Source organism: Agelaius tricolor, unplaced genomic scaffold (genome assembly GCF_023055355.1).
Source record: "Agelaius tricolor isolate 1412-34295 unplaced genomic scaffold, bAgeTri1.0.p SCAF_19, whole genome shotgun sequence".
Lineage (NCBI taxonomy): Eukaryota > Metazoa > Chordata > Aves > Passeriformes > Icteridae > Agelaius > Agelaius tricolor.
Window position 1 is genome coordinate 2287041 of NW_027269279.1, and position 27601 is coordinate 2314641.

Here is a 27601-nt window from a genome sequence, read left to right on the forward strand (position 1 = left end):
CGCGCCCAGCGGTGGCGGGAAAGGAGGAAAACCGAGGGGGAGCGGCGGCGGGAGGGGCGCTGCGGAGCATCTCGGGAGTTGTAGTTCCGTGCCGCCGCCGCGGCTGCGCTTTACGGCAGGACGTGACGGAGAGGGGGAGCGACAGCGGAGCGCGGGAGGTCTGGGAGGTGAGGGGGGAACGGGAGAGAAAAGGGCGAAAGGAAGGGGAAAGGGAAAGGTCTGCCCCGGGTAAGGGACAGCCCGAGGGGGATTAGGGTGGCGAGGGGGCTGCGCTGTCCCCGGTAAGGGACAGCCCCAGGCGGGCGAGAGGGCTGCGCTGGCCCGGGTAAGGGACAGCCCAAGGGGGGATCGGGAGTGATGAGGGGACTGCGCTACCCCGTTAAGGGACAGCCCATGGGGGGATCAGGGCTGATGAGGGGACTGCACTATCCTTGATAAGGGACAGCCCACAGGGGGATCGGGGTGGCGAAGGGGCTGCGCTGCCTTGGTAAGGGAGAGCCCGAGGGGGATCGGGGGTGGTGAGGGGACTGCGCTGCCCCCGGTAAGGGAGAGCAGAAAGGGGGAACTGGGGTGACGAGGGGACTGCGCTGCCCTGGGTAAGGGACAGCCCCAGGGGAATCGGGGGTGACGAGGGGGGTGCGCTGTCCGGCTATGGGGGAGAGGGCAGCCCCAGCCGGGCAGGAGAGTGCCGAGGGACGGGCTGCGGTATCCCCGACAGCTGTGCCTGCAGGGCGGGCTGCCCTTGGGGACACCTTCTCCATCCCCGAGGGGCTGCCCCGAGCCTCCCGGGGTGGCCGAACGGTGACCCCGGCCGTCTCTCCATCCCCGCAGCACCGTCCCCGGGACGCGGAGCAGCAGCAGCAGCAGCAGCAGCATGCCCTGGCCTCACCTCCTGTGATGAACCTGTCGGCGCGGCTGTTCCGCAGGGCCAGGATGCTGCCCCAGCCCTGGCGCTGCTTCTCGCGGGCCCCGGAGGAGCTGGCGCTGCAGAGGATCCGCAGGGTGCTGTGCGTGGCCGAGAAGAACGATGCGGCCCGAGGCATCGCCGAGCTGCTCTCCAACAGGAGGATGCGGCGGGTAGGAACGGCCCAGCCACATCGTGCTGCCCCCTGGGGCACAGAGACAGGGGTGGGGCGGGTTTGTGTTGTGTATGGCAGCCCCAGCACTCCTGGCAGAGCTTGGCATGGCCACTCCACATCAGCACATGGCACACTTGGCACTGGTTTTGTCCCTGAACACACGAGGGTACAAGAATGTTCTGTGGACAAACATCACTTGCCCAAATGTATTTGGGAGTCTCAGGTCCTTGTGGGTTAAGCAGAGAGGGACACAGCTCCCTCTGCCTTCCCATGGTGAGGGCTCCCTGGGTCCTGCCTGGATTAGCAGTGCATGCCAAGGGCTTCAGAAACTGCCACCATCCATTGGCATGCATTTCCCTGTCTAAAAGCACCACTTCTGCAGCATCAGCAGTGTCAGGGGTTTACTGGAGGTCACCAAATAAAGCAAAAACAGGCTGTGGTTTGAAGAAAAATTCAATTATTTCTACTCTCTGCTGCTGTGCTAACAGTTTGCATAATCACTTCCTGTTTCCAAACTAAGGAATTTCCAAACTAAGTTGCTACTAGACCAGAATGAGAGGTTGAAAAAGACCTCTGAGATTATTGAATCCAACCCATGACCCCACCTTCGCACCCAGACCAGAGCACTGAGTGCCACATCCAGCTGTTCCTTGAACACCTCCAGGGGTGGTGACTCCACCACTTCCCTGGGCACTTGCAATGCTTGATAACCCTTTCCATGAAAAAATTCTTCCTGATGTCCAGCCTAAACCTTCCCTGGAACAGCCTGAGGCTGTTCCCTCTCACCTTGTCAGCTGGGAAAAGAGGCTGACCCCCACGTGGCCCTAACCTCCTTTATTTGAATAAAAGGTGTCATTGAGAACCTGGATGCTGACAGTCCCAATCAAGACATCAATCATCCTGCTTCTGTAAAAAAAAGTAGCAAATACACAGTCTAGAAACTTCCATGAGTCCCAGTTAGGTGGGAGGTAGCCTTGGGGACACTGTTTGTCACTTGGAACAAGACAGGAGTTTCTAAAAAGTGGCCAGCCCCATTAAATAAATCAGTTCCTCATTATTCATGGAGAGATAACCCTGGCACCACCTACAGGAATGGTTTAAAATCCTCTTACCTTGGAAATCACCATTTCAGTGTCTCCATAAATGATAGAGGAGATTTCCATCCCCTTGCTGCAATTCCCATTAGCTCCAGTAGCTGGTTTTCCTTTGCCATGTGCCTCTTGTGCTCCATCCCAGTGTGGACAAAGTGGGGCAGGATGGATTTGTTTCCTGTTAAAAAATTAATTTAAAAAGAAATTCAGAATTTGTGTCCTGTTAAAAGCCAGAAACTCAGGATTTCTCCTTTTCCTTCCAGCGAGAAGGGTTTTCCAAGTTCAACAAAATCTATGAATATGACTACCAGATGTTTGGCCAGGTAAGAGTTTTCTCTCCATCTGCTGCTGGATTAATGAAGTACAAATACTAATTAATAAAAGCCATTTGTCAGGAGTTACAAAACACAGCTCCAGCCATGGGGTTGTTCTGCCCAAAGATGAGAAAAAGTCAGATGTTATTTTCTTTGCTCCACCACCTGTTTGGTTGCTCTAAATCTTTTAACTTTCTGGTTTTATGTCAGTCAAAAATACGTTGCTGTTTAGAATTGGGACCTTCCTACAGAAATTGAGGATGAGGCCATGGATAGAGCTTGTTATGATGTATTAGTTTTGGTTGCTCCATCCCTGGAAGTGCTCCAGGCCAGGTTGGATGGGGCTTGGAGCAGCCTGGGACAGTGGAAGGTGTCCCTGCCGTGGCAGGGGTGGCACTGGATGGGCTTTAAGGTCCCTCCCAACCCAAACCATTCTGGGATTAACAGGAGAAAGGTGTCCCTAATCATTTAAACTGAGAACTAAAGGGAGATTTTGGGCTGGAGGTGGTTTCTGGTGAGTGATGGGCACTAATTTCCTCTCTGTGCCTCTTGCAGAACGTTACCATGGTGATGACATCCGTGTCAGGACATTTACTGGCTCATGATTTTATCATGCCATTTCGCAAATGGTTGGTACCTCGTGGCCCTGGCAGGGAGGGGAAGGGCTCTGTCACCTCCTGGCCCTCACAGGAAGGATTTGTCACCTCCTGGCCCTCACAGGAGGGGCCTGTCACCTCCTGTTCTCATCCTTGAAACTGCAGGCTCAAAGACAAAGGGGCAGGGAGAGACTCTGACTCAGAGCAGGGTGACGAGTACCAAATTTTATAGAAAATAGCCAAAATATTGTTTCAAATTCCTGTCTTCAGAGTGCTAAAACCCCCTGAAGACATAATACTGGTTAAAATACATCAAGGCAGGCACAGGGAATTAAACACCCTCCAAAATGGGATGGTTTTGTGTTCTTTGTTCAGCTATGAGCTGTTCTGGGAAGCAAGGTGCTTTCTCTGCCTTACCTCCTTTTGTATTCTGGCCTTCAGATAGGACAAGCTGCTTGTTGCCCTCCAGATTTGCTGTTTTCTCTGGCTGGTTTTTCACTCTGTTGCTTTGAAAAGTTACTCAGCATTTCATTTCTGTTGTCTGAAACAAGGCCTGTAATAAAATACATTAATGCCAGTATTTAGGGAGCACCAAGTAGTGTCTCACAAATAGTGTTTTAGTTTATGTGATGCACACACACATTTCTCCTCTGTTTTCCAGGCATAGCTGCAACCCTTTAGCTCTTTTTGATGCTGAAATTGAGAAGTTTTGCCCTGAAAATTACCTGGATATCAAGGTACATCATGGTTAACACTTTGAAACTGAGCTCAGGGGTTGGCTCAACAAATCTTGTCCCAGACAGAAGGATGATCTTACCTTTGCCCTTAACATCCAAATTTCTGCAGTTTAGGAGATTCCTCATCCATTTCCTAGGACTGTATATGCTGTTCATTTGTGGCACTGAAACTCTTGTTCATGTACAAGTAGTGCAGTGAAGGAACAGCTAAAAATAGAAATGTTTTTTTCCAACAAGGTGGAATTGATGATTGTGTCTCAGTTCTACAGAAAAAGACATTTTTAGAAAACAGATTGTGGTACAACCTGCTCCAAGCCAAACTTTTTAATAGAATTAGATGTAAATAAATGACTCAATTCTTTTAAAAGCTGCCTGATCTCCCGAGACACACAATTACAAAATGTTATTGCAACAACCCATCTCCATGGATACACATTGCATTTGGTGTTCAGTGAGTCATTCTGAAATGAAATGACAGAGCAAGTGGCCTGGAATGTTCTCCCCTGTGTTGTTTTTCTCCTCTCAGAGAACCCTTGAACGAGAAATCCAGCAGTGCCAAGCCCTGGTGATCTGGACTGACTGCGATCGAGAGGGAGAGAACATTGGCTTTGAGATCATCCACGTGTGCAGAGCTGGTGTGTAGAGATCTCCATGACTCTGACTTCCATTAATGGTTCAACAACTCCTTTAGCAAAGGCAAATTCTCAATTCTAGTGTGTCCAGGTTAAATGCTGGCTAATTCTAAAAATGTGGCTGTGATAGGCCAGAAATGCAACCAGCTGTTGGATGCTGTAGAATCAGTTGACAGCACACTCTCTTAAGCACTCTGACTCAGAGCAGGGTGATGAGTTCCGAATTTTATAGAAAACATCCAAAATATTGTTTCAAATTCCTGTCTTCAGAGTGCTAAAACCCCCTGAAGACATAATACTGGTTAAAATACATCAAGTCAGACACAGGGAATTAAACTTACTCCAAAAAGGGATGGTTTTGTGTTCTTTGTCACTGTTTATCAGTTGCTCCTCTCTGTTGGTGATGGAGTCCCTGTGATTTCTCTTGTGTGTGTGTCTGCAGTAAAGCCAAGCCTGCAGGTTTTCCGGGCGCGGTTCTCCGAGATCACCCCTCACGCTGTCAGGGCAGCCTGTGAGAACCTCACCCAGCCCGACCAGAGAACCAGCGACGCCGTGGATGTCAGGCAGGAGCTGGACCTCAGGATAGGCACGTAAACGTCTCTTACTGGAACCTCAACTCAAGGCAGAAATGCCCTCTGTAGTCTCTTGAAACTGATTTTTAGATCAGGTGTGATTAAAACACATGTTATGTTTTACTGGCAGTGTGCTCTTTGAATCAAAAAATCATCAACTCCCAAGATCAAATCCAATCTGTGACTGATACCCTCCTTGTAAACCAGCCTAGAGCACTGAATGCCACATCCAGCTGTTTCTTGAACATCTCCAGGGATGGTGACTCCACCACCTCCCTGGGGAGTCCATTCCAATGTTTAAAAGCCTCTTCTGTGAAGAGATTCCTCCTGAAAAGAGGAAATTTCTCCTTAAAGCAAATATTAAATTTATAGCTCATGCAGCACTGACAGGCTTCTTCAACTGAGTATTAAACAGAGTAAAATTAATACTCAGAATATTAAAAAGATCTGCAGTACTGTGATTATCACTCAGCATTGTTATATTCAGTGTGGTGCCCATTTTGTTCCCTCAGGTGCTGCCTTCACCAGATTCCAGACTCTGAGGCTGCGGAAGATCTTCCCTGATATTTTAGCAGATCAGCTGATCAGCTATGGCAGCTGCCAGTTCCCCACACTGGGATTTGTAGTTGAACGCTTTAAAGCCATCCAGGCTTTTGTTCCTGAAGCCTTCTACAAAATTAAAGGTATGTTTGGGGAAACAGTCCTGGGCTCCCTCTTCGAGGGTTTGATGTGGATAAAAAGGAAAAACATTGGAGCAACTGACACAAAAATGCTCCAGAGATAATTTCCTCTTCCTCTGCCATGAGCACTGAGCAGAGCTGGAAGGTTTCCAAGCTCCTTTGTGGTATTTCCATTTGGTGGCTCCTGCATCAGCCAGCTCTGTTGTCCATCACAGTGACCCACGACCATGAGGACGGCAACGTGGTCTTCAACTGGAAGAGGAACCGTCTCTTCAATCACACGGCGTGCCTGGTCCTTTACCAGATGTGTATGGAGGTAGGAAAGCTTGTAAATAGTTGCATAATCCAGATTCAGCCAAACATTCCCTGTATCTGTCTTGCTCAAGACTTTTTAAGAACAGTTTGTGTAAACTCCTGAAGGATATGTGGGTTTTGCTTACTCTGTTTAGGATCCGGTAGCGACTGTTGTTGATGTTGTGAGCAAGCCAAAGAGCAAATGGAGGCCCCTGCCTCTGGACACTGTGGTATGTTTGAACTCTGGGTAGGGTTTCTCTGAAAAGAGCTTTGAACAGATGTTTTACTCACTGCTTTGAATTATCCACTAATACTTTTGGGTTTTCTGGCTCTTCCCAATGCAGGAACTGGAAAAATTGGCTTCCCGCAAACTGAAAATAAATGCAAAGGAAACAATGACAATAGCAGAAAAACTCTATACTAAAGGGTAAGAAAGCAAGACTTGGCTTGGTAAACTTAATTCTTCTAAAACTAAATGGCCTTTTGTTTGAAATGGGAAGCATCTTGGAGCAACTCTCAAAATGCTCTCCTGCCTTTCTTCCTAAGGTTCATTAGTTACCCTCGAACTGAGACCAACATTTTCCCCAAGGAGCTGAACCTGTCTGCCTTGGTAGAGCAGCAAACACAGGACCCAAACTGGGGAGGGTTTGCACAGAGGATTTTGGATGAGGGTGGGCCAACCCCTCGGAGTGGAAACAAATCTGATCAGGCTCACCCTCCCATTCACCCCACAAAATATGCCAGCAACCTGCAGGTGGGTGTAACCACAGGGAACTGGATGGGTTGTGTTGCTTGATAAATAAAGATAAAATCTTAACGTGGTCATTAGCACAAAATCCTCACCCGAGATCCCACTGATTTGGTGATGTCTTGCTAACCTGGGAGGACACTCACCCTTCTCACTGTTTGATCTCAGGGCAACGAGCAGAGACTCTACGAGTTCATCGTGCGCCACTTCTTGGCTTGCTGCTCTCAAGATGCCAAAGGACAGGAAACAACCGTGGAGATTGACATTGCCAACGAGCAATTCATTGCTCAGGGACTCATGATCCTGGCCAGAAATTACCTGGAAGTGTATCCTTATGACAAGTGGAGTGATAAGGTAATCCCCTTGAGTAACATAAGTGGCAGAGGCTAAAGTAGCACGTCACTGCCAACTTCAGACCTCTCTGCACAACATCTTTTGACCATTTCTGGCTGTTTGACTCAGAGCCCTTGTCCTGAGTGAGTGGACCAGGAAGCAGTTTCAAAGAGACTCTCCTTCTCTCCAGGTTATCCCACTGTATCAGAAAGGGTCTCGCTTTCAGCCCACCACGGTGGAGATGGTGGATGGGGAAACCAGTCCTCCCCTGCTCCTCACAGAAGCAGATCTCATTGCTCTCATGGAAAAACATGGCATTGGTCAGTACTGGGCAGCGTGGCCTCTTGCTCTTGGCAGAGGGAATTCTCCCCAGGGAATTCTCCAAATGTTGCTGCAGATAAGAAATTACTTAAATGTGCAGAAAAAAGGGATATAAAGGGCAAAGTCCAAATATCCTCAGGAGCCTGCAGAGTGCCTCCAGTACCCAGGGAGGTGGGAAATTTTGGGTTCAGGGTGTGCCACCAGCACCTTACTGACCTCAGTGCCAGTGGGGCACAAGGGCAGTGCTGCTCCTCACCATAGGTTGTGTCCTTGTTCCTGGGCACGGGGGAAATCACTTCTTGGCTCCTGGTTTGGCTGACATCTCTCTGCTTCCAGGGACTGATGCCACCCACGCCGAGCACATCGAGACGATCAAGACGCGGATGTACGTGGGGCTGACGGCAGATCAGCGCTTCCTGCCCGGCCAGCTGGGCATGGGGCTGGTGGAAGGTGAGGGGAGGGCCCTCACAAAGGTGGCAGAGGCCTTACTGGCTCCTTCCTTTCACTTACCATTCCACATATTCCTCAGGCTATGATTCCATGGGCTATGAGATGTCCAAGCCTGACCTTCGAGCTGAACTGGAGGCTGATCTAAAACTGATCTGTGAGGGGAAGAAAGACAAATCTGTAGTGTTGCAGCAGCAGGTCCAGAAGTACAAGAAGGTCTTCATTGAAGCTGTGGCCAGAGCCAACAAGTGAGTACTGTCTTTGCCTTCTTCCTTTTGGTTTGTTTTGCTGGGAGGTGCTGGCTGCTCTTCTGGGTCTCAGTCTGGGGTGGGGGATTCTGTCACACTCTTTCCCTGGAGCTCTGCCCCCTGTGTTGTGGTATTTGTGTGGGAAAGGATGACTCAAAGCCTGGCATGCTGTCAGGAGTTCCTCCTAGCCAAGGGTTTAAACCAGGATGAGCAGTTAAGATTAAATTTGGGGATAGCAACATGCACTGACCTCTGATGTTGTACCCACACCTTTCCTGTTCCAGAAGTGTGGTGCTGAGTCAGTGTGCTCATGGAGGAGCTCAGAGGGGCTGTGTGGGGGGCAGCAGGCTCTGAGTCACTGCAGCACTTTGCAGAGACACACAGGATGCTCTGCTCCTTTCTTTACAGGTTAGACCAGGCCCTGGCTCAGTATCTGGGAGAAGCTGCAGAAGTTCCAGAGCAGGATGAGGTGTACCCAGCAACGCCCCTTTCTGTTCGGAAATGTCCCCAGTGCAACAGTGACATGGTCCTGAAGACCAGGAAGAATGGCGGGTGGGTGACCTTCCCTCTTGTAGCCTCCTGTGTTGGTTTGTGTCTCTCCAGGCTTCCATTTACCCCCTTTGGTAAAAGCTTGGAAACCTTGGGCTGCAGCTTGCTGACTCCACCAGCTACATGAGCTGTGTGGACTCAGCTGAATCTCTTCTCAAGTAGGTATTTACCCTGAAAATTTGCAGTTTTGACAATTTCTGATGGCTGAGAAGATACAAGAATTGATCCCAAACTGTCTTGAGTTTGCCTCTTCCTCATCCAGTGCCCTTGTCCCTCGGCAGGTTCTACCTCAGCTGCATGGGCTATCCAGCCTGTAAAACTGCAGTCTGGTTCCCTGATTTCGTGGTGGATGTGACCAGGGACGAGAGCATCTGTGATGTGTGTAAACCCCATCCAGTTCACAGGTAGGTCATGCCAGTTATCCCTTGTTGGACATTGGGGCAGAGACTTCCATGGGCTAGGCTGGGCAACCATTTTCCATTCCAGTCTTGGAAAGCTGGAGTAGCACTTTGCTTAGGGATGGAAAGAAGAGGGGTTGGGGAAACTGGCCTCCATATAGCAGAATCAAAACAATAAATATAAGTCCAAGTATAAATTGAGGTCTGTTGATGAGAGACTGGCAGACTTTGACTCTTCCTTTCCTTGCAGACTGAAGTTTAAATTCAAGAAGGGCAGCGTTCCCCCTGTGATGCCCCTGGAGTTCGTTGGCTGCATTGGAGGCTGTGATGAGATGCTGAAAGAGCTTTTGGACCTCAAGTACTTGCACAGATCATCCCAACCTGCATCATCCACCCCCCAACCCGGGCATCACCTGCAGGCCAACCACTCCCTGAACAGATCCAGCAGTGAGACCAGGCAAGCCAGGGGGACCTCAAACGTGGCACGGGGACACCTGCTCTCCATCAACTCCTCCAGGACCCCCAGGGCTGCTCCTCCAGCTGCTCCTCCAGCTGCTGCAGACGATGGCAATGCTGTGGTGTGCAACTGTGGGAGCGAGGCGCTGCTGCTGACCGTGCGCAAGGACGGCCCCAACAAGGGCCGCCAGTTCTACAAGTGCAGCTCCAGCACCTGCAACTTCTTCCTCTGGGCTGACGAGCAGCCACAGGACAGAGGCAGCTCCACGCCGCTCCAGCCCGCTGCTGCAAGAACCCCAGCAGGATTCCAGCGGCCAGGGGCAGGCAGGGAGCCCCTGGGAAGCAGCAGCTGGGACAGTGGTGGCAGTGGTGGCACGGTGTGCAGGTGTGAGCAGCCCGCGGTGACGCGCACCGTGCAGAAGGACGGCCCCAACAAGGGGAGGCAGTTCCACACCTGCCCCAAGCCCCGGGAGCAGCAGTGTGGATTCTTCCAGTGGGCAGATGAGAACGTGGCACCAGGTACGGCCGGGCTGGGGGCACACTGCAGGGCTGCAGGCTGCTCTTCAGATCAACAGAACAAGGAGATGCTGGAGAGGGTCCAGGGGAGACCACAGAGATGGTGGGGAGTCTGAGGGCACACTGCAGGGCTGCAGGCTGTTCTTCAGCTGAACAGAACAAGGAGATGCTAGAGAGGGTCCAGGGGAGGCCACAAAGGTGGTGGGGGGTCTGAAGCATCTCTCTGGCTGAGGGAGCTGGGCCTGTTTAGTCTGGAGAAGAAAAGACTGAGAGGGGATTTCATTAATGCTTGTAAATATCTCAGGGAAGGATGGTGCCAGGCTTTTTTTTTTGGTGGTGCCCAGTGACAGGATGAGGAGCAACAGCCAGAAACCAAAACACAAGAAGTTTGACCTCAACATGAGGAAGAACTTCTTTACATTAGAGGTGGCAGAGGTCTGCAACAGCTGTCCAGGGAGGTGATAGTGTGTCCCTCTCTGGAGACATTCAAACCCACCTGGCATGCCAGGGAAACTGTGCTGCTCCCTCTGCCCTAGTTTGGGAGTACAGGGAAAGGGCAAGTCAGTCTGGAGCTTTGATCAGAGATGAAACTGTGTGGAAAGATGCTGAAAAGAAAAATAATGACAAAACAAGGGTGCAAAAGAGAGAGAACTAAAAAAAATGGGACCAGGTAGAGAGGGGGAGATGTGGTCTGAGAGAGATCCTCCTCCTCCTCAGACATTTGAGCCTGAAGGGGCAAAATCAAACTTTCAAAACTACTTAGACCCCAAGTTCTTCTCTGCCATGTTTTGTTTCTGCTTCAGCTGAAGAGCAGAGCATGCAAGCAGGCAGATCAGCTTCCCCTGTGCTGTTCCCACATGTCTCTAATGCTGCAAGACAAATGGGTAACATTTCACTGTTCAGATAAGTCTGAAGCAAATGCAGGTTCAGGAATAATCTGAGAATCTTTGATCTGCTATTTTGAACTTACCTTGTGTTTCTCACCTATTTATGTTTTCAAAGATCCTTAAATTCAAGTTGTTTATCTCTAGGCCCTTCTGGAGATGACTCTTTGAACCACTTTGGCAGCAATGGATACTCCAGAGGGTTGGGAAGCAAGGCCAAGAGACCAGGCAATCTCTCCTCAGCATCTGCTGCCAAGAAGCCACGGACCTGCAGCATTTGCCACCAGCCTGGGCACACGAGGAAAACCTGTCCTCAGAACCACTGAGCTGGGATGGGGCTCTGAGAGCCTGCAAGGACCACAAATGTGAACTCTGCAGGAGCCACAGGGAACTGGGCTTTGGGGACAAATCCCTTGAGTGTTTTTTGGAGGGGCTGGTTGCAGGCTGCTCCTGCCAAGGGATGCCATTTGTTTCAGCAAGGGTTCAACCAGCTTGGAAAAGTGGTTCCTCTACCAGGTTTTGTTTCCAGCTGCTCTTCTGCTGAGCAGTTTGGGAAGGTCTGGACATTTCAAGGAAGCACTTGGAAGCTGAGTCTGTGGAGAAAAGTGCACTGCATCATCCCCCTGCACCATCCTGGTGTTGTTCCTGGCCTCTCCATGCAGGGAAGAGCTGGATCAGGACAGACACCAGGGCTGCCAAGCTCTGCTCAGTCCCTGCCTTTCCACAGTGTGGAATTTAAGTTCCCTTCTCAGCTGATGTTACCTGAGCAACATTCCCCTTTTTTGTCACCCTTACCTGGGTTGTCCCTGCCAGTGAAGGAGGGTCAGGTGCAGAGGAGCTGGATCTGGTGCTTGCCCTGGGAGGAGCTCAGCTGCAGTGCTCAGGAAAAGCCCTCATTTTAGATGGTTCCTGAATTTGAAGGCAAGTTCTTCCTCAAACTTTGAGACATGCCTTTGTGATGCTGCTAGCTGATGAAAGTTATTTTTGTCAAACTAATGAGTTTCTTATTAAAATATTATTTAAATTTTAAATTTGATGCAGTGACACCTAAGCTTTCCCTAATTATTTCTTCCTACATCAAATAGTGAAGCTTTTACTGTAAAAGCATCCAGCCAAATCTTGCTCTTTCCAATCACTGGAACAATAGAGGAGCTTTCTTGGCAGAAACTCCCCACAGCAATTTAGAAGTGAGCTACAAAGAGATGGGAAAAAGTTTTTATCTCACCAGCTGCATCTGCTGACCTGGGACAGACAGACAGAGCTGGCTGAGCTGAAGAGAAGCTCTGTTTTCCTGTTCTGAGTCCAGACTGAACTCCCTGGGAGGCCAGGCTGCCCCTTCCCTCTCTGCTGGGGCTTCCTCTGTTCATGAGAGGAGGGAATCTGCAGGATTGCTCTGTGCTCTGCTGCCAGGAGCTCCAGTGCTGCTCAGGACCCTGCACGGAGCAGTTCCTGGGGCCAGCACTGAGGGGATGGGCTGGAGCCCTTGGAGGGCAGCTGGAAGCAGAGCCCACAGCTCTGAAAGAGAGCCTGAAACCCTGCAGCAGTCCATTGCTATCAGGCCTAAATCCATGCAGACAGCCAGGAGAATTTGGGTTGCATTTCCCTGTAGCCCTCACTCCCACCATCAACAGCCGTGGCCTAAAAATACCAACATGACAAGGATTGGAATGCAGCCACTGAGCCAAGGCAGGGCAGCAGCCTGGCCAGCCACCTTGGAATGGCACCAGCAGTGAGAAGCAGCTGTGCAGGACACAGGGAGCAGGTTAAACCTTGCTGGTGGATCAGCCAGGACCAGCTTTAGGAATCTCAGCCTGGGCAATGCTCAGCTGAGCTCTGTAAGTGGTACAAGCTCAGTGTCCACAGCTCCCACCCTGCAGCCAGGCACTCTGTGGGTTCAGGGCTTTGGAAGAGGATGAGGAAGACTTTGCAGGATGGGATCTGACCATCACCAAGCTCTCCAGGCAGCAGGGACATGCCCTGGGTGGTTCCCAGGAAGGCCACACAGCTGGGGAGTCATTTCAGCCCTTAGCAGGGGAAAGGAGACAAAGGAGAGCTGACAGCAGAGAACCAGTGTGCACAGGGAAGGTTTATTCTCATCACTAACACCTGGGAAGTGGTTTGGAGGAACAAAGGAATTGTCAGACTGGGGGGAAAAGCAGGTTTTTTTCCTCCCATAAACAAGATGATAGCTGTAAAGAAAACTAAACCACAACAGCTGCTCACAGTGAAGTCCACAGGATTTCTCCAGCTCCACCCACGAGCACAACCAGCTCTTCCCATTAAATATAAGAATAAATTGCTTTTCTCTGGGACTAGAGCCAGACCAAACCCTACTAGCAGCCACTCAAAGGAAAAGAAAAAAAATCAACAAAATACCCAAACAAAAGATATCTTCTTAATAAAAAGCATAAACCACTTCAGTTCTTGCAAGCACTCTGCTCACATCATTCCTGCCCTGCTTCCCCACCCCATTCCAGGGTGCTCCAGGGAAAAAGGACCTCAAGACAGCAGCAATACATGTGTGAAAAGGTGACCAGACAGACTGGGAGGGGACAGGTACCTGCAGACAGACACTGGCAGCCACCCACCCACTGGGGAGGGCAAACAGCCCTGCTGCAGCCTCCAGCTGAAACCAGGAGCTTCCCCAGAGCCAGCAGCTCTTGTTCAGGACATCTTCCAGCCAAACACTGCATGGGACAAGGGCCCCTTCTTTGGGGCAGCATCAACACTGTCAGAACAAAGAGGTAGGGCTGAGCTCACCCCTTCTGGAAGAGTCTCCAAGGAATGAACCCCCATTTGCTATGGCTGTACCATCCAGCACCCAGATCACCCACAGGGCTTATTTTGGATTGGCAAAATCTGCAGGTGGGTGAGGCTCCCCCCTGCCCCGAGTGCTGGCACAGTGAGGCCACACAGGCTGCTGGTGACAGGACCAACCCAGGACGTGGCACCTGAGGGGTCTGCAGGACACAGCAGCAGGAAGGGGCTGCTCCCCTCCAGCTCCAGCTGGTCTCAGAGCCTGAGGGGAACCTGACAGCTGGGACAGGCAGAGGACACTGGAGCCAGAGACCAAACATGCTTCACTGGGCTCCCAGCAGACAGAACTCACATGTGTGGTGTGGGCTGCTCTCACCCCGGGTTCAGCAGAGCCTCTGAGGCAAAGGGCAGCAGCCTGCCCTACCTTCTGCCTTCTGCCAGCACCCACCTCTGCTCAGGCACGTTTTATTCACACAGGAAACGTGGGTTTTTTCCTCATAAAGTGCAAGAACTTTGCCTCTTACTGACTAGTGAACTAGAAGCATCACAGCCCTCACAGCAGGGAGCAGCAGGCAGGGGAGCAACACCCCACATTCAGGAGCTCCCAACACACCAGTCACTTGAGCAGGACCTCTGGCTCAGTTATGGCCCTGTAGAGCACAAAGCCCATCTCATCAATTTCCTCTTCCAAGAGCCCGGAGAACAGGTTGATTTTGGGGTTGAAATAGGAAGGCAGGACTCCTTTCTCCAGGGAAGCCACCAGCTCCTCGAGCACCTGCTGGAACCTGTCAGCAAGGCTCTCCTCTGCCCAGTCCGAGGCAGTGTCACTGAGGTGCAGGATCAGGTGGCTCAGGGGGCTGCCCCCCAGTTTGTGCAGCCTGGGCTGGCTCTTGCAGACGCCGTTCAGGATGCGCAGGCAGAGCTGCCGAGCCCCGGAGTCAGCGGCATCCAGCTTCTTCAGCCTCGACACCTCCGCCCTGTAAAAGCTCTCCAGCCACAGGTTTTCCACCAGTCCTTCAGGAGGAACAGCCAGAAGAACCTTGTCCTCCATTTCCACCACTGGCAAGAGGGTGATGCTCAGATCAAGCTGATCGTGTTTGACTTCCAGCTTCAGCTCCCGGGAGGCCACCACGGGGTGGATGGCACAGCCCAGCAGGCCACCAATGGCAGGCCAGTTGATGGAGGCCACCAGCAGCTTGTGGAGGGTCTCGTTGAGCACGCTGGAGGACAGGTACCGGCCCACCATGAACCTGTCCCAGGGGCTGCACCCACGAGGGAAATAGCCCAGGTCTATCCTCTTGATCATCCAGTACTGGGGGTTCCTCACCACGGTGTCCTCTCCTGAGATGAGGCTCCAGAGCCCGGCGTCGAGGACCAGCGGGAGCATGAGGTGGACGTGGTCAGCTGCCAGCACCTCGAGGCCATCGAGCAGGGCCCCGCTGAGGGACAGGCGGCCGAAGGGCAGCTCCGGGAATTTGCTCCGCAGGAAGTTCTGCAGTTGGCTGCAGATGCTCCTGGCCAGCTGTGGGACAAGGGACACTTGGAACTCGGGCACAGCCAGCTGGCTGCTGTGTGAGAGGAGCTTCTCCTGCAGCGTGAGGCAGCGCACGGGGCTGGACTGGACCTGAGGAGCCCCCAGAGGGGCAGAGGAGCCCCTGGGATCTGTGGGAAGAGAAAGGAGAAGTCACAGCTCTGAGCGCATCATCTGAAACCCTCAGCAGCACAAGGTGGGTGCCCAGCTCTCAGCCCCATCCCTCTGGAGGTGACACCAACCTCACCAAGGGCCCCCATCAAGCCCACTGATGTTAAGAGCACTTCTCAGCCATGCAGGGCCCAAACCAACCCCAAAACCTGACTGTTCCCAACCTCACTCCTCAGCCAGGGATGGGAACCAGGCAAGGGACCTGCTGCCAGGGTCAGAGAATCACAGAATATGCTGAGTTGGAAAGGACCCACAAAAATCATCCAGTCCAGCTCCTGGCCGTGCACAGCCACCCCAACAATCCCACCCTGCCCCTGAGAGTGTTGTCCAAACACTCCTGGAGCTCTGGCAGTCTTGAGGCCATGACCACTCCCTGGGGAGCCTGGGCAGTGCTAAAACACCCTCTGGGGGAAGAACCTTTTCCTAATATCCAACCTGACCCTCCCTGACACAGCTGCTGCTGTTCCCTCACATCTTGTCACTGATCATCACAGAGATCAGTGCCTGCCCCTCCACCTCCTCAAAGGAGAATCCTACAGACAATCCTGCTCTGGGGCCATTATCTCAGGACATGCCCTGGACCCGGCTGGGCCACTTTCCCACTTGGAAAAATGCCATCTCCATGGGCAGCTGGACAAGGCAGCCTTTGTCTGCAGCAGCTCCCGAGCACACCTTCCTGCAGGCACAGCTGACCCAGAAAACGAGCACAGCCAGAGGAAACAAACGCCAACAGCCCCTGCCAGGATACCCCGGGTGTCACCAGAGGTCCTGCTGAGATCCTCTTTCCACAGGCATTGCCTAAAAAGGGGCTGAGGCTCGGGAGCCTGCCAGGAGGGCAGGCTCAGAGGGGTCAGCTTTCCAGACACCCAGCTAAAAATAACACAGAGCTCTGGCAGGGCCACCCAAGCAGGAGCACAGCAAGGTGATCCTCCTGCCTGGGCACCAGAGCCTCACCTGCCACCACAGGCTGGGCTGGAGACAGCAGGGGCGCGCTGAGGTCTTCCCTTCTCTGCTTCTTGGCGGGTTTTGGTGTTGTCTTGATCAATGCCAGGTCCTGCCAGCTGTCCTCCAGGGATTTCTGCTCAGCTTTGGGATCGCCCTCATCCCGAGGGCTGGTGGCTCGGTCGATCAGCTGGAGGGAGGGAAAACCCACGAGGACAAGATGTTATCTTTGTTTTCTATGATTTAAGGGTGACAACAGCCCCTCTGGAGCACACACATGGGGGACAGCCCCACTCAAGGCTTCTGCTCAGAAAAAAAAAACAGTTTTAGGGGGAGCCATAAATGTGCACATTGTCTTTGTGCAGGTTTTACATGGAAAACAGATACGCAACTATAACTTCAGTCCCTTTTGGGGACTTAAGTGCCTTTTGGGATGGGATAGCATATCCCAAATGCTCCAGGCAAAGAGGGATACATGCCCCCACAGGGTGGGAGCAGGCAGCTCTATGCCCATGCACTGCTGCCAGCACCAGTGCCATTTGTGCCATATGCAAGGAACCATCTCAAGGGCAAACATCGAGGCATTTGGAGCACACTGGAGCCAACCCAGCTCTCCTGGGCACCTTCTGGTGCCCTGATGCCCATCCCAGCCTTACCCTCTTGACAGCCAGCGTGGCGATGGCCAGCACGGCGGCGCCGCTGACGCCCAGCACCAGCCTGGCATTGGCCAGCAGCACATCGAACACGCTGCCCAGCCCGTCCAGAACACTGCCCAGCCCGCCGCTCTCCTGCCGCCTGCCCCGCTGCTGCCAAAACGCCGCCATGGTCACCCTGCGGAGAACGGGAGTGTCACCCCGGGCTGGGGGACCTGGCACCCCGGGACAGGCACAGCCGCAGGGTTTGGGGAACGAGGGGTTCCGCTGCTCCGCTTTCCTCCGGGATAAAGGCGCCCGCCGCCGCCGGGACGGCTGGGTGCGCCCAGGGGGCAAGGGTCACCCGGGGGAGCGACACACCGGGGGACGGACACACCGGGGGAGGAAGGGGCACCCCCGGGAAGGAACACACCGGGGGAGGAAGGGGCGCCCCCGGGGAAGAAGAGGCAGCCCGGGGAAGGAACGGACACGCCGGGGAAGGGTCACCCGCTCCTCACCCAGCCCTACCGCAAAGCCTCGCGGGGCACCGAGGCGGTACCACGGGAAGGGAGCCCCCCCGACCCCAGTGACCGAGGGGAGGGGAGGCGGGACCGGGACCTGCCCGGGCCCGGCGCTGCCCGCCCGCGCGCGCCCCCGCGCCGCACTCACCGCGCGCCCCCGGCGCGGCCTCAGCCAATGGGGGCGCGGGCAGCGCAGCCCCGCCCACTTGCGCGCGGAAGTGGCGCCTGGCCCCGCCCAATCCCCGGTGCGTCACGGCCGGGGCGGGGCTGGAGGCGGGGCCTAGCAGGGGCGGGGCCTGTCGGGGCGCGGCGCCGCCTCAGGGTCCCCCCTCCGCCCTTCCGCCATGGCGGCCACCGGCGTCCTGCCCTTCGTCCGCGGCGTCGATCTCAGCGGCAACGACTTCAAGGTGCGGGGGAGCGGGAGTGGGGCACGGCCCGGCCCACAGCGCCCCGGCGGGACCGCGCCCCGCGGGGCTGTCAGGCCTAGCTCGGCCCCCGGGGCGGGGGAATCCTAGGCCCGGCCCCGCCCGCGGTGGGTGACCCGGGGCAGTCCCGGTCCCGAGCCCACGGGCACTGCGGGGTTGGGGGATCCTTGACCCCCATCAATCCACTATGGTTGAGCCACCCGGCCCCCAGCCCACGGGCTCCCGGAGAGACCGGTGATCCCCGAGCCTCCAGCTCCCGATCCCATAGGACTGGGTGATCCCATCTCCCATTCCCATAGGACTGGGTGATCCCAGTTCCCATTGCCATAAGACTCGACGATTCCAGCTCCTTTTCCCATAGGACTGGGTGATCCCAGTTCCCGATCCCATAGGACTGGGCGATCCCAGTTCCCGATCCCATAGGACTGGGCGATCCCAGTTCCCGATCCCATAGGACTGGGCGATCCCAGTTCCCGATCCCATAGGACTGGGCGATCCCAGTTCCCATTCCCATAGGACTGGGCAATTCCAGCTCCCCTTCCCATAGGACTGGGTCTCCATGCCCCCCAGCTCCCAGTCCCCTAGCAATGATCGATTCCCCTCTGCCAGCTCCCATTCCCATAGGACTGGGTGATCCCAGCTCCTAATCCCATAGGACTGGATCTCCATGGCCCCCAGCTCCCATTCCCATAGAACTGGGCAATCCCAGCCCTCTAGTTCCCAATTTTATGGGACCGCTTGATCCCAATCCCCACATCTCCCCGTCCCTCAGGACTGGGTCATCACAACCCCACACTTCCCAGTCCCATAGCACTGCTCGATCCCAAACCTCCCCTGCCCACTGAGCCTCAATCAGACCGAGGTCCCCAGATCCTCATCCTATGGGGCAGGTCCTCACCCTCCTCCTCCTCCTCTCCCCTGCAGGGCGGGTACTTCCCGGAGCACGTCAAGGCCATGACGAGCCTGCGCTGGCTGAAGCTGAACCGCACGGGGCTCTGTTACCTGCCCGAGGAGCTCGCTGCTCTCCAGAAGCTGGTGAGCCCCGTGTTTTGGGGTGGAACACGGCTCCCCTGTCCTGCTGGGGCTGTAGGATCTGACAGGATCCCTGCCAGCCTGGTGGCTCAGCAGCAGATGCTCCAGTGTCTAATAATAGCACTGAGCTACAATGTGTGGTTGAAATGGGATGCAGGAGCTGTCAGGAGTGGGGCTGGCATGGACTTGCACTCGGTTTCACCTTGTTTTCCTAGAAAACCAGATTAAAAACCATGCTTAGATCCTCTACCCTATAGCAGAAGGGAAGGGTGATGTTCACAATGGGAACAATCAAGGTTTTTGGGGCTTTTTTCCCTTCTCCTTTGCTAAAATATATAAAAAGCAGGAGCTGGCAGCTGCCTGGTTTTGTTTTTTGGGTGGTTCAACCAGGCCCTTGGTGGAGTCGTGGCTCAGCTTGGCTTTGGTGGTGTCCACAGCACATCAGGGACCTCCTCCTGTCAGTGCCAGACAAACTCAGGGCTTTAAACGCCGCCAGGAGTCCCCATCCCTGTGGCAGGTGCAGGGAATCCCTCTGTGCCACTCCTGCCAGCCCTGCCAGGTGCTCGGGGGCCGCAGCAAGATTGAAATCCTGGCATCCCACCCACAGCCTGCCAGTGCCTTGTGTTCCTGAGCAGGCAACAGCCGGGCTGGTGATGCTCAGAGCAAAACATTTCCCCAGGGAAATTCCTCCCACCCCGGCAGTGCCCGCGTCTGCCTGTTCCCAGTGAGAGGCACTTCCAAGGACTGGGATCTGTGTGCACAGGGACTGTGTGGGCCAGCTCTGGGCATCCCAGAGCACCCCAAACTCCACAGCAGGGCTGAGGTGTCCTCATCCCCAGGGGAGGAGGGATGTGGAGGCAGCACAGGCATGCGGGGCCAACAAACCAGTTTGGGACTGGGAGTGTGCCAGCAGCCCTGTGTGTGACAGGGCTTCACAAGTCCCCAACTCTCCTGGGATGGAGGAGCCTCCACGTCAATGTGGGGGCCCATCCCTTGCCCTGCACAGCCCCAGCTCCTCTCTCTGCTCACTGGGGCCTGTCTGGGCCTTCCCTGCAGGAACACCTCTCCGTGAGCCACAACAGCCTCACCACACTCCATGGAGAGCTCTCCGGCCTGCCCTGCCTCCGGGTGAGTGTCCCCCTCCTGCCTCGGGAGTCCCCAGGCACCTCTGGGGTCTGAGGGCACACACAGATCACACCTGGGCACCCTGGGGGCTCAGCAGGCAGCTGCATTCCTGCCTCTCTCCCCTTTGCAGGCAATTGTGGCTCGTGCAAACAGCCTGAAGAACTCAGGAGTCCCTGATGACATCTTCCAGCTGGATGACCTCTCAGTGCTGGTGGGTGCACAGGCTCCTCAGCTGATGCAGGAGCCAGCTCAGACTCCTGGATCCCATTCCTGCACTTTGGTGGCTCCTTGTGCTCCTTGGGAGCACCAGTTCCAAGCCCATGGCTGAGCTCCAGGGCAGCTGGCTGTCAGCAGTGCCAGCTGTCAGCTGGCTGGCAATGCCTCCTTTAAAGGCTGATGCCATGGATGGGCTCCCTGGGTTCCTTGTGTGCTGGTCCAGCTCCTGCTGTGCCCCTGGAGATGCCCCCCAGTCCTGAGGTTTGGGTAGTGGTGGCTGGGGGTGACAGTTGCTTTGTGCTCCCATTTTCCCAGGACCTGAGCTACAACCAGCTCACAGAGTGTCCCAGGGAGCTGGAGAATGCCAAGAATATGCTGGTCCTTAACCTGGGCCACAACAGGTGAGTCCAGGCTAGAGTGACCATCCTCTCCTCCTGGCCATGGCCACCTCCATTGGTCACACTTTGCTCTGGGTCCTGCTCTCTGCCCCTCCTCAAGGGAGACCTGGTGCAGCTCCTAGGCCCTCCTGAATTTCCCCATATCCCTGCAGCATTGACACCATCCCCAACCAGCTCTTCATCAACCTGACGGATCTGCTGTACCTGGACCTGAGTGACAACAAGCTGGAGAGTCTCCCACCGCAGATGAGGCGCCTGGTGCACCTGCAGACCCTCATCCTCAACAACAACCCCCTGCTGCACGCCCAGCTCCGGTACAGCCCCGCTCCCCAGGCTGGCAGGGCTGCCACTGAGGCTCCTGCTCCATCCTGACTCTCTCTCTGCCCTCTGGCTCTCCCTGCTCCTCAGGCAGCTCCCGGCCATGACAGCCCTGCAGACCCTGCACCTGCGCAACACCCAGCGCACGCAGAGCAACCTGCCCACCAGCCTGGAGGCCCTGGTGAACCTGGCAGGTAGGGCTGGGGCACCCACAGAGCCCTCCAGGGGCTCTCCCAGCCCCAGTGTTAGTCTGGCTGGTAGTGTCACCCCGTTGTTTCTTTCCCCAGATGTGGACCTGTCCTGCAATGACCTCAGCCGTGTCCCCGAGTGTCTCTACACCCTGGGCAGCCTGCGGCGCCTCAACCTCAGCAGCAACCAGATCACAGAGCTGTCCCTCTGCATCGACCAGTGGACCCAGCTGGAGACCCTCAACCTGTCCCGCAACCAGCTCACCTCCTTACCTGTATGTCCCTGCCCTTGTGTGCCACCCCTGCTCGTGGTTCCATGGTTCTCCCTCACCCCACCATCTCCCCCTTCCCCAGTCGGCCATCTGTAAGCTGACCAAGCTGAAGAAGATGTACCTGAACTCCAACAAGCTGGACTTTGATGGGATCCCCTCGGGCATTGGCAAGCTCACCAACCTTGAGGAGTTCATGGCAGCCAACAACAACCTGGAGCTCATCCCCGAGAGCCTGTGCAGGTAAGGAACACACAGCTAGATCTGCTGTGTCCCCAAGAGGGAACACAGAGGTTGTGTGGTCACAGGTCACCAGCATCACTGTCCCACAGGTGCTCCAAGCTGAGGAAGTTGGTGCTGAACAAGAACCGCCTGGTGACTCTGCCAGAGGCCATCCACTTCCTGACGGATTTGGAGGTGGGCACCCAGAACCTTTCAGTCTCGGGCTGGCTCCACCACAGCCCCAGCACCTCCTTAGGACCCCAGGGCTGTAGGGTGGGCTGGATGAGGCAATGGCAGGGGAGCTCAGGGCCCAGGCAGGCCGTGGAGCTCCCCCACATCCCCTCATCTCCCTGAAGCCTGGAGTGCTCCGGAGATCTCCACCCCACGCCACACTCCAATGCCCCTGTGACCTTACTTCAGCAAGGTCTCTGTGCCCTCCCTGGCAGATCCTGGACGTGCGAGAGAACCCCAGCCTGGTGATGCCCCCAAAGCCAGCGGATCGCTCCTCGGAGTGGTACAACATCGACTTCTCCCTGCAGAACCAGCTCCGCCTGGCCGGCGCCTCCCCCGCCACCGTGGCCGCCGCTGCCGCGGGTACGCCTGCAGGGAGGGGGGCACGCAGCCCCTGCCTTGGCACGGCCCTGGCAGAGCTTGGGGAGTGAGCCCTGCTCCATAGGGTGCCCCACCGGCCGCCTCTCACCCTGTGCCCTTGTCCCCAGGGAGCAGCACCAAGGACCCGCTGGCCCGCAAGATGCGGCTGCGGCGGCGCAAGGACTCTGCCCAGGATGACCAGGCCAAGCAGGTGCTGAAGGGGATGTCAGATGTGGCCCAGGAGAAGAATAAGAAGATAGAGGTAGGGTCTGGGGTGGGAAAGGGGACCTGAGGGCATCCCAGTGTCCCTGGCCTACCTTGGGTGCTGGCAGGGTTCTGGTTGTCCCTAATTTGACCTGTTCCCGTCCCACAGGAGAGTGGGGAGGCAAAGGCGCCGGACCTGAAGACGCGGCGCTGGGACCAGGGCCTGGAGAAGCCCCAGCTGGACTACTCAGAGTTCTTCAGCGAGGATGTGGGGCAGCTGCCTGGCCTCTGTGTCTGGCAGATTGAGAACTTCGTGCCCACGCTGGTGGACGAGGCTTTCCACGGCAAGTTCTACGAAGCCGACTGCTACATCGTGCTTAAGGTACCCGGGGAGGACCAAGGGTCCCCTGCATCCCCTGCCAGGAGCTGCAGCCATCTCATCTCACACCCTGTCCTTCCCAGACCTTCCTGGATGAGAATGGTTCCCTGAACTGGGAGATCTACTACTGGATAGGGCAGGAGGCCACACTGGACAAGAAGGCCTGTTCAGCCATCCACGCCGTCAACCTCCGCAACTACCTGGGGGCTGAGTGCCGCAGCATCCGGGAGGAGATGGGGGATGAAAGTGAGGAGTTCCTTCAGGTGAGGCCAACCCCCAGCTCCCCTGTAGCCCCTAACCCCTCCTGTCCCACCCTCACCCCCTCCCTGCCCCCAGGTCTTTGACAATGACATCTCCTACATCGAGGGTGGCACGGCCAGCGGTTTCTTCACCGTTGAGGACACACAATATGTTACCAGGTACAGCTGGGGACAGGGGCTGGGGGGATGTGTGGGGCAGGCAGTGCCCCGTGTCCCACCATGGCTGTCCCTTCCCCAGGCTCTACCGTGTCTATGGGAAGAAGAACGTCAAGCTGGAGCCAGTGGCACTGAAAGGGACATCACTGGACCCCCGGTGAGTGGCCAGGGGACAGAGGGACCATGCAGAAGGTGCAGCAGAATCCACCTGAGACATTATAGCTGCAGTTCTGTGGTGCAAATGGGCTATGCCAGCACCTTTCTACAAAAATAGGGGTTCAAACCCCCCTTGGTGCCCTGCAGGGACCCCCAGGATGGGGAGAATGCTCGGCACACCCCATTCTCTCCTGACTTCTCTCACCTCTCTCCACCAGGTTTGTTTTCCTCCTGGACCACGGCCTCGACCTCCTGGTGTGGCGTGGGAGCCAGGCCACGCTGAGCAGCACCACCAAGGCCAGGTAGGGCTGGTGGGGGTGCCAGGGTGTGGGGAGCCCAGCTGCCATCTCACCTGCTCCCACTGCAGGCTCTTCGCCGAGAAGATCAACAAGAATGAGCGGAAGGGCAAGGCCGAGATCACGCTGCTCACCCAGGGCCAGGAGACCCCTGAATTCTGGGAGGTGCTGGGGGGGCAGCCCGAGGAGATCCGACCCTGTGTCCCTGATGACTTCCAGCCCCACAAGCCCAAGCTGTACAAGGTGGGGAGCCGCATCCATAGGGTCACCAGCCCTGCTGAGGTCCTGCAGCCCCCACTCACTTCTGTCCCCATCCCCTCTGCAGGTCGGCCTCGGTCTGGGCTACCTGGAGCTTCCCCAGATCAACTACAAGCTCTCCGTGGAGCACAAGAAGAGGCTGAAGGCTGATCTGATGCCAGAGATGCGCCTGGTAGGATGGGGCGGGGAGGTTCTCCCAGTCTGACCAGTGAGACTGGTTTCATGCCCCTTGTGCCTCCAGCCGTGCCCTGGGAGAGGGAGGTTCAGCCAGCAGCGCCTGGCGGGGGGATGCTCTGCTCTGTTGGGAGCAGGCAGGGTGTTTTCCAGCTGGGACAGCCTGCAGGTGCCTGACCCCTCTCCCCTGTGGTGCCCTCAGCTGCAGAGCCTGCTGGACACCAAGAGTGTGTACATCCTGGACTGCTGGTCCGACGTCTTCATCTGGATCGGGAGGAAATCGTCGCGGCTGGTGCGGGCGGCGGCGCTGAAGCTGAGCCAGGAGCTCTGCACCATGCTGCACCGGCCCAAGCACGCCATGGTCACCAGGAACCTGGAGGGCACCGAGTGCCAGGTGGGGCACGGAGCCCTCAGATGGGTGCTGGGTGCTTGGGAGGGGGCTGAGGCCGAGGGTCTGTTACCTGCTCCCCAATTACACCTTGAACGACTGCACGTGGCACCCGGTGCTCTGGTCTGGTTGATGAGGTGGGGATCGGTCACAGGTTGGACTCGATGATCTTGGAGGTCTTTCCCACCCTTAGTGATTGTGTGCTGCAGGTGTTCAAGTCCAAGTTCAAGAACTGGGACGATGTCCTGCGTGTGGATTACACCCGGAACGCCGAGACGGTGCTGCAGGACGGGGGCCTGGCCGGCAAGGTCCGCAAGGACGCCGAGAAGAAGGACCAGATGAAGGCCGACCTCACTGCGCTCTTCCTGCCCCGCCAGCCCCCCATGCCCCTCAGCGAGGTAGGGCTGGGGACCCCCATGGCTCCCCCATGGCGTGGGGCTGGGTGCTGATGGAGGAGCTGGGGGCTGACACAGCTTGTGGGGCCACAGGCGGAGCAGCTGATGGAGGAGTGGAACGAGGACCTGGATGGCATGGAGGGCTTCGTGCTGGAGGGCAAGAAATTCACTCGCCTGCCCGAGGAGGAGTTTGGCCACTTCCACACCCACGACTGCTACGTCTTCCTGTGCAGGTGACAGCTGGTTTGTCCCCTCTCAGGGACTGCAGGGCCACCTTGTCCCCAACATCCCTTCCCAGTCCTCCCGACTGTCCCATCCCTCACATCACTCCCTGTTCCTGCCCTCAGGTACTGGGTGCCAGTGGAGTACGAGGAGGATGAGGAGAAAAAGAAGAAGGGTGAAGGCAAAGGGGAAGAGGAGGGTGAGGAAGAAGAGGAGGAGAAGCAGCCCGAGGAAGACTCCCAGTGCATCGTCTACTTCTGGCAGGGCCGGGAGGCCTCCAACATGGGCTGGCTCACCTTCACCTTCAGCCTCCAGAAGAAGTTTGAGAGTCACTTCCGTGGCAAGCTGGAGGTGACAAAGTTTGAGGGTGACACAGGGGTGCCCCAGCTTTGCCTTTCTTCTTCCCCAAACCCCTCTCTGCCCCTCAGGCTGAAGCAGGGACAGCAGCAGAGATGGGAGCTGGCAGGGGGATGCAGCTGGGGCTTGGAGCGGTGTTTGGGAAGTCCCAATGCCCCTTCTGACCCCCACCCCTGTGCAGGTGGTGCGCATGACCCAGCAGCAGGAGAACCCCAAGTTCCTCTCGCACTTCAAGAGGAGGTTTGTGATCCACCGGGGCAAGAGGAAGGACAGGGTCAGCACTCCCCAGCCCAGCCTGTACCACATCCGCACCAACGGCGGGGCCCTCTGCACCAGGTCAGTGCCAGGCAGCACCCACGGGTGCCACATCCAGCTGGGATACCTGCTGGTGGGCACAGCTGCCAGCTCTCCCTCATTTGTGCCTTGGGGGGGCTCCATCTCCAGGTGCATCCAGATCAACACAGACGCTGCTCTGCTCAACTCCGAGTTCTGCTTCATCCTCAAGGTACTGCTCATGGCTGAGCATCCTCAGGGCTGCCTGGGTGCCCTCCTGCCCCTCTGGGCAGCCCTGACCCCACTGTCCCCCAGGTGCCTTTTGAGAGCACGGACAACCAGGGCATTGTCTACACCTGGGTGGGCCGGGCAGCTGATCCTGACGAGGCCAAGCTGGCTGAGGACATCATGAACCACATGTTTGATGACTCCTACAGCAAACAGGTGAGCAGGGCTCAGTGCTACCTTACCTGAGTGACAGTGCCCACCCAGGCCACACTCAGCCTTGTTCTCCTTTCAGGTCATCAACGAGGGAGAAGAACCTGAGAACTTCTTCTGGGTGGGCATTGGGGGCCAGAAGCCCTACGATGAAGATGCTGACTACATGAAGCACTCACGGCTCTTCAGGTGGGCACTGGCCTCAGAGTCCATCCCCTTTGGAAACCAACCAGCCAGAACAGCTGCTCCATCAGATCCCTGCCTTCTGCATGAGCCGAGTCCTAACAAACTCATGCCTGATGCTGTCCTTGTCTCCCTGCAGATGCTCCAATGAGAAAGGTTATTTCTCCGTGTCAGAGAAGTGCTCAGATTTCTGCCAGGATGACCTGGCTGATGATGACATCATGCTGCTGGACAACGGGCGGGAGGTGAGCTGGGGGCACGAGGCTCTCCTGGGCCCAGATCTTCCATGGCTCTGTGGGCTGAGCCCAGCTGCTGATCCTTTTGCAGGTCTACATGTGGGTGGGCACCCAGACCAGCCAGGTGGAGATCAAGCTGAGCCTCAAGGCGTGCCAGGTAAGACCTCCCTCCATCCTGGGACTGCATGGGGGAGGATTTGGGCACTTCCATCTCCCCTCTGGGCCCTGACCTGGCTGCTGCAGAGCTCTGGGCTGGGGAATGTGAGGGTGGGTGAGGGCCAGGCCCCCACGGCAATGCTCTGCCCCAGGTCTACATCCAGCACATGCGCTCCAAGGACCCCACACATCCCCGCAAGCTCCGGCTGGTGCGGAAAGGCAACGAGCCCTGGCCCTTCACCCGCTGCTTCCACGCCTGGAGCGTGTTCCGCAAGCCGCCCACCTAAGGCTGGGGGGCACCTGGTGCCCCGGGCATGGCCCCCCTGGCACAGCCAGCCCGGCACCCGCACTGCCGCCACCGCCAGGCTCAGCCTGGAGCTGCCTCCCCCCGAGCCGGGGCCAGGGGGATCACTGGGGCTGTCCCTCTGTCCCCCCTTCTCCCAGCACAGGGCCCAGCTCAGCCCCTGCCCTTCCTGGGGGGCATACGGGGTGGTGTGGGCCCCTGTCACACCCTGCTTGGGGATGCTGCTGCCCCAAACCAGTGCTGAGCTCCCCCCGTGGCTGGGGGACAGGAGTGACTCCCAGTTTGGGTGGGAGGATGCTTTGCTAAGGAGAACGGGGGGCGGGGAGCGAGGGGCTGTGAGCCCTGGGCCTTACAGCTGGTCCCTGGTGTCCTGGGGAATGGACCCCCAGCAGGGATCAGCCCATCTGGATCATATCAATAAAGGCTGTACTTTTAACCTCGACCCTGTCCCAGGCTCTCACTCACTCCCAAATGGGGTCACCCCCAACCCTGATCTGCCCCTCTGCAGCTCAGCACTCACCTGTCTCCAAGGC

General features: G+C 56.3%; 3 protein-coding genes and 1 long non-coding RNA gene across 7 annotated transcripts; 2 read left to right on the forward strand and 2 right to left on the reverse strand.

Moving 5' to 3' along the window:
- The first annotated feature begins 24 nt into the window (after window positions 1-24).
- On the forward strand, window positions 25-11926 carry TOP3A (DNA topoisomerase III alpha). 2 transcript variants are annotated; one of them, XM_071443817.1, is made up of 20 exons: window positions 25-167; window positions 832-1077; window positions 2434-2493; window positions 3040-3113; window positions 3742-3817; window positions 4344-4452; window positions 4892-5035; window positions 5534-5704; window positions 5917-6017; window positions 6151-6225; window positions 6340-6422; window positions 6542-6749; window positions 6912-7097; window positions 7267-7396; window positions 7734-7847; window positions 7927-8092; window positions 8501-8644; window positions 8923-9045; window positions 9290-10014; window positions 11043-11926. In XM_071443817.1, exons 2-20 carry the CDS (start codon window positions 898-900, stop codon window positions 11219-11221), a joined length of 3048 nt encoding a protein of 1015 aa, XP_071299918.1. In that variant the 5' UTR covers window positions 25-167; window positions 832-897; the 3' UTR covers window positions 11222-11926. The 2 variants fall into 2 exon arrangements, with proteins under 2 accessions (XP_071299918.1, XP_071299917.1); XM_071443816.1 differs by lacking the exon at window positions 25-167 and adding an exon at window positions 188-325.
- On the reverse strand, window positions 2148-4307 carry LOC139597993 (uncharacterized). The gene is made up of 3 exons (XR_011681786.1): window positions 3898-4307; window positions 3498-3633; window positions 2148-2348 (listed from the first exon to the last, which is right to left on the reverse strand). It is a non-coding gene; the product is annotated as an uncharacterized lncRNA (long non-coding RNA).
- Window positions 11927-12961: 1035 nt separating the features above from the next.
- On the reverse strand, window positions 12962-17721 carry MIEF2 (mitochondrial elongation factor 2). Of its 3 annotated transcripts, none has more exons than XM_071443824.1 (4): window positions 17598-17721; window positions 16953-17127; window positions 16309-16486; window positions 12962-15314 (listed from the first exon to the last, which is right to left on the reverse strand). In XM_071443824.1, the coding sequence occupies exons 2-4, from the start codon at window positions 17118-17120 to the stop codon at window positions 14269-14271; spliced, it is 1392 nt and encodes a 463-aa protein (XP_071299925.1). In that variant the 5' UTR covers window positions 17121-17127; window positions 17598-17721; the 3' UTR covers window positions 12962-14268. The 3 variants fall into 3 exon arrangements, with proteins under 3 accessions (XP_071299925.1, XP_071299923.1, XP_071299926.1); XM_071443822.1 differs by lacking the exon at window positions 17598-17721 and adding an exon at window positions 17457-17592; XM_071443825.1 differs by lacking the exon at window positions 17598-17721 and adding an exon at window positions 17447-17591.
- Window positions 17716-27510, forward strand: FLII (FLII actin remodeling protein). Its single transcript, XM_071443814.1, has 30 exons — window positions 17716-17856; window positions 18799-18909; window positions 19963-20034; window positions 20162-20242; window positions 20563-20648; window positions 20798-20959; window positions 21054-21157; window positions 21251-21426; window positions 21506-21663; window positions 21753-21837; window positions 22089-22236; window positions 22362-22495; window positions 22607-22819; window positions 22900-23079; window positions 23153-23235; window positions 23315-23389; window positions 23607-23690; window positions 23756-23927; window positions 24010-24114; window positions 24319-24510; window positions 24714-24902; window positions 24993-25132; window positions 25247-25472; window positions 25660-25814; window positions 25923-25983; window positions 26067-26195; window positions 26272-26378; window positions 26512-26617; window positions 26700-26765; window positions 26917-27510. The coding sequence occupies exons 1-30, from the start codon at window positions 17794-17796 to the stop codon at window positions 27049-27051; spliced, it is 3798 nt and encodes a 1265-aa protein (XP_071299915.1). The 5' UTR covers window positions 17716-17793; the 3' UTR covers window positions 27052-27510.
- The last annotated feature ends 91 nt before the right edge of the window (window positions 27511-27601 follow it).

What these genes read in the sequence shown, in the direction of transcription:
- MIEF2 (XM_071443824.1), bottom strand. Translation starts at nt 17,120, where the DNA reads ATGGCGGCGTTTTGGCAGCAGCGGGGCAGGCGGCAGGAGAGCGGCGGG. An exon ending in CCACGCTGGCTGTCAAGAGG is followed by an intron (nt 16,487 to 16,952) that starts GTAAGGCTGGGA and finishes CCCTCCCTCCAG; the next exon opens with CTGATCGACCGAGCCACCAG. An exon ending in AGCCCAGCCTGTGGTGGCAG is followed by an intron (nt 15,315 to 16,308) that starts GTGAGGCTCTGG and finishes CTCTTCCCACAG; the next exon opens with ATCCCAGGGGCTCCTCTGCC.
- TOP3A (XM_071443817.1), top strand. Translation starts at nt 898, where the DNA reads ATGAACCTGTCGGCGCGGCTGTTCCGCAGGGCCAGGATGCTGCCCCAG. An exon ending in AGCCTTCTACAAAATTAAAG is followed by an intron (nt 5,705 to 5,916) that starts GTATGTTTGGGG and finishes TGTCCATCACAG; the next exon opens with TGACCCACGACCATGAGGAC. An exon ending in AAACCCCATCCAGTTCACAG is followed by an intron (nt 9,046 to 9,289) that starts GTAGGTCATGCC and finishes CTTTCCTTGCAG; the next exon opens with ACTGAAGTTTAAATTCAAGA.
- FLII (XM_071443814.1), top strand. Translation starts at nt 17,794, where the DNA reads ATGGCGGCCACCGGCGTCCTGCCCTTCGTCCGCGGCGTCGATCTCAGC. An exon ending in TCAGCGGCAACGACTTCAAG is followed by an intron (nt 17,857 to 18,798) that starts GTGCGGGGGAGC and finishes TCTCCCCTGCAG; the next exon opens with GGCGGGTACTTCCCGGAGCA. An exon ending in CCCCCATGCCCCTCAGCGAG is followed by an intron (nt 24,903 to 24,992) that starts GTAGGGCTGGGG and finishes GTGGGGCCACAG; the next exon opens with GCGGAGCAGCTGATGGAGGA.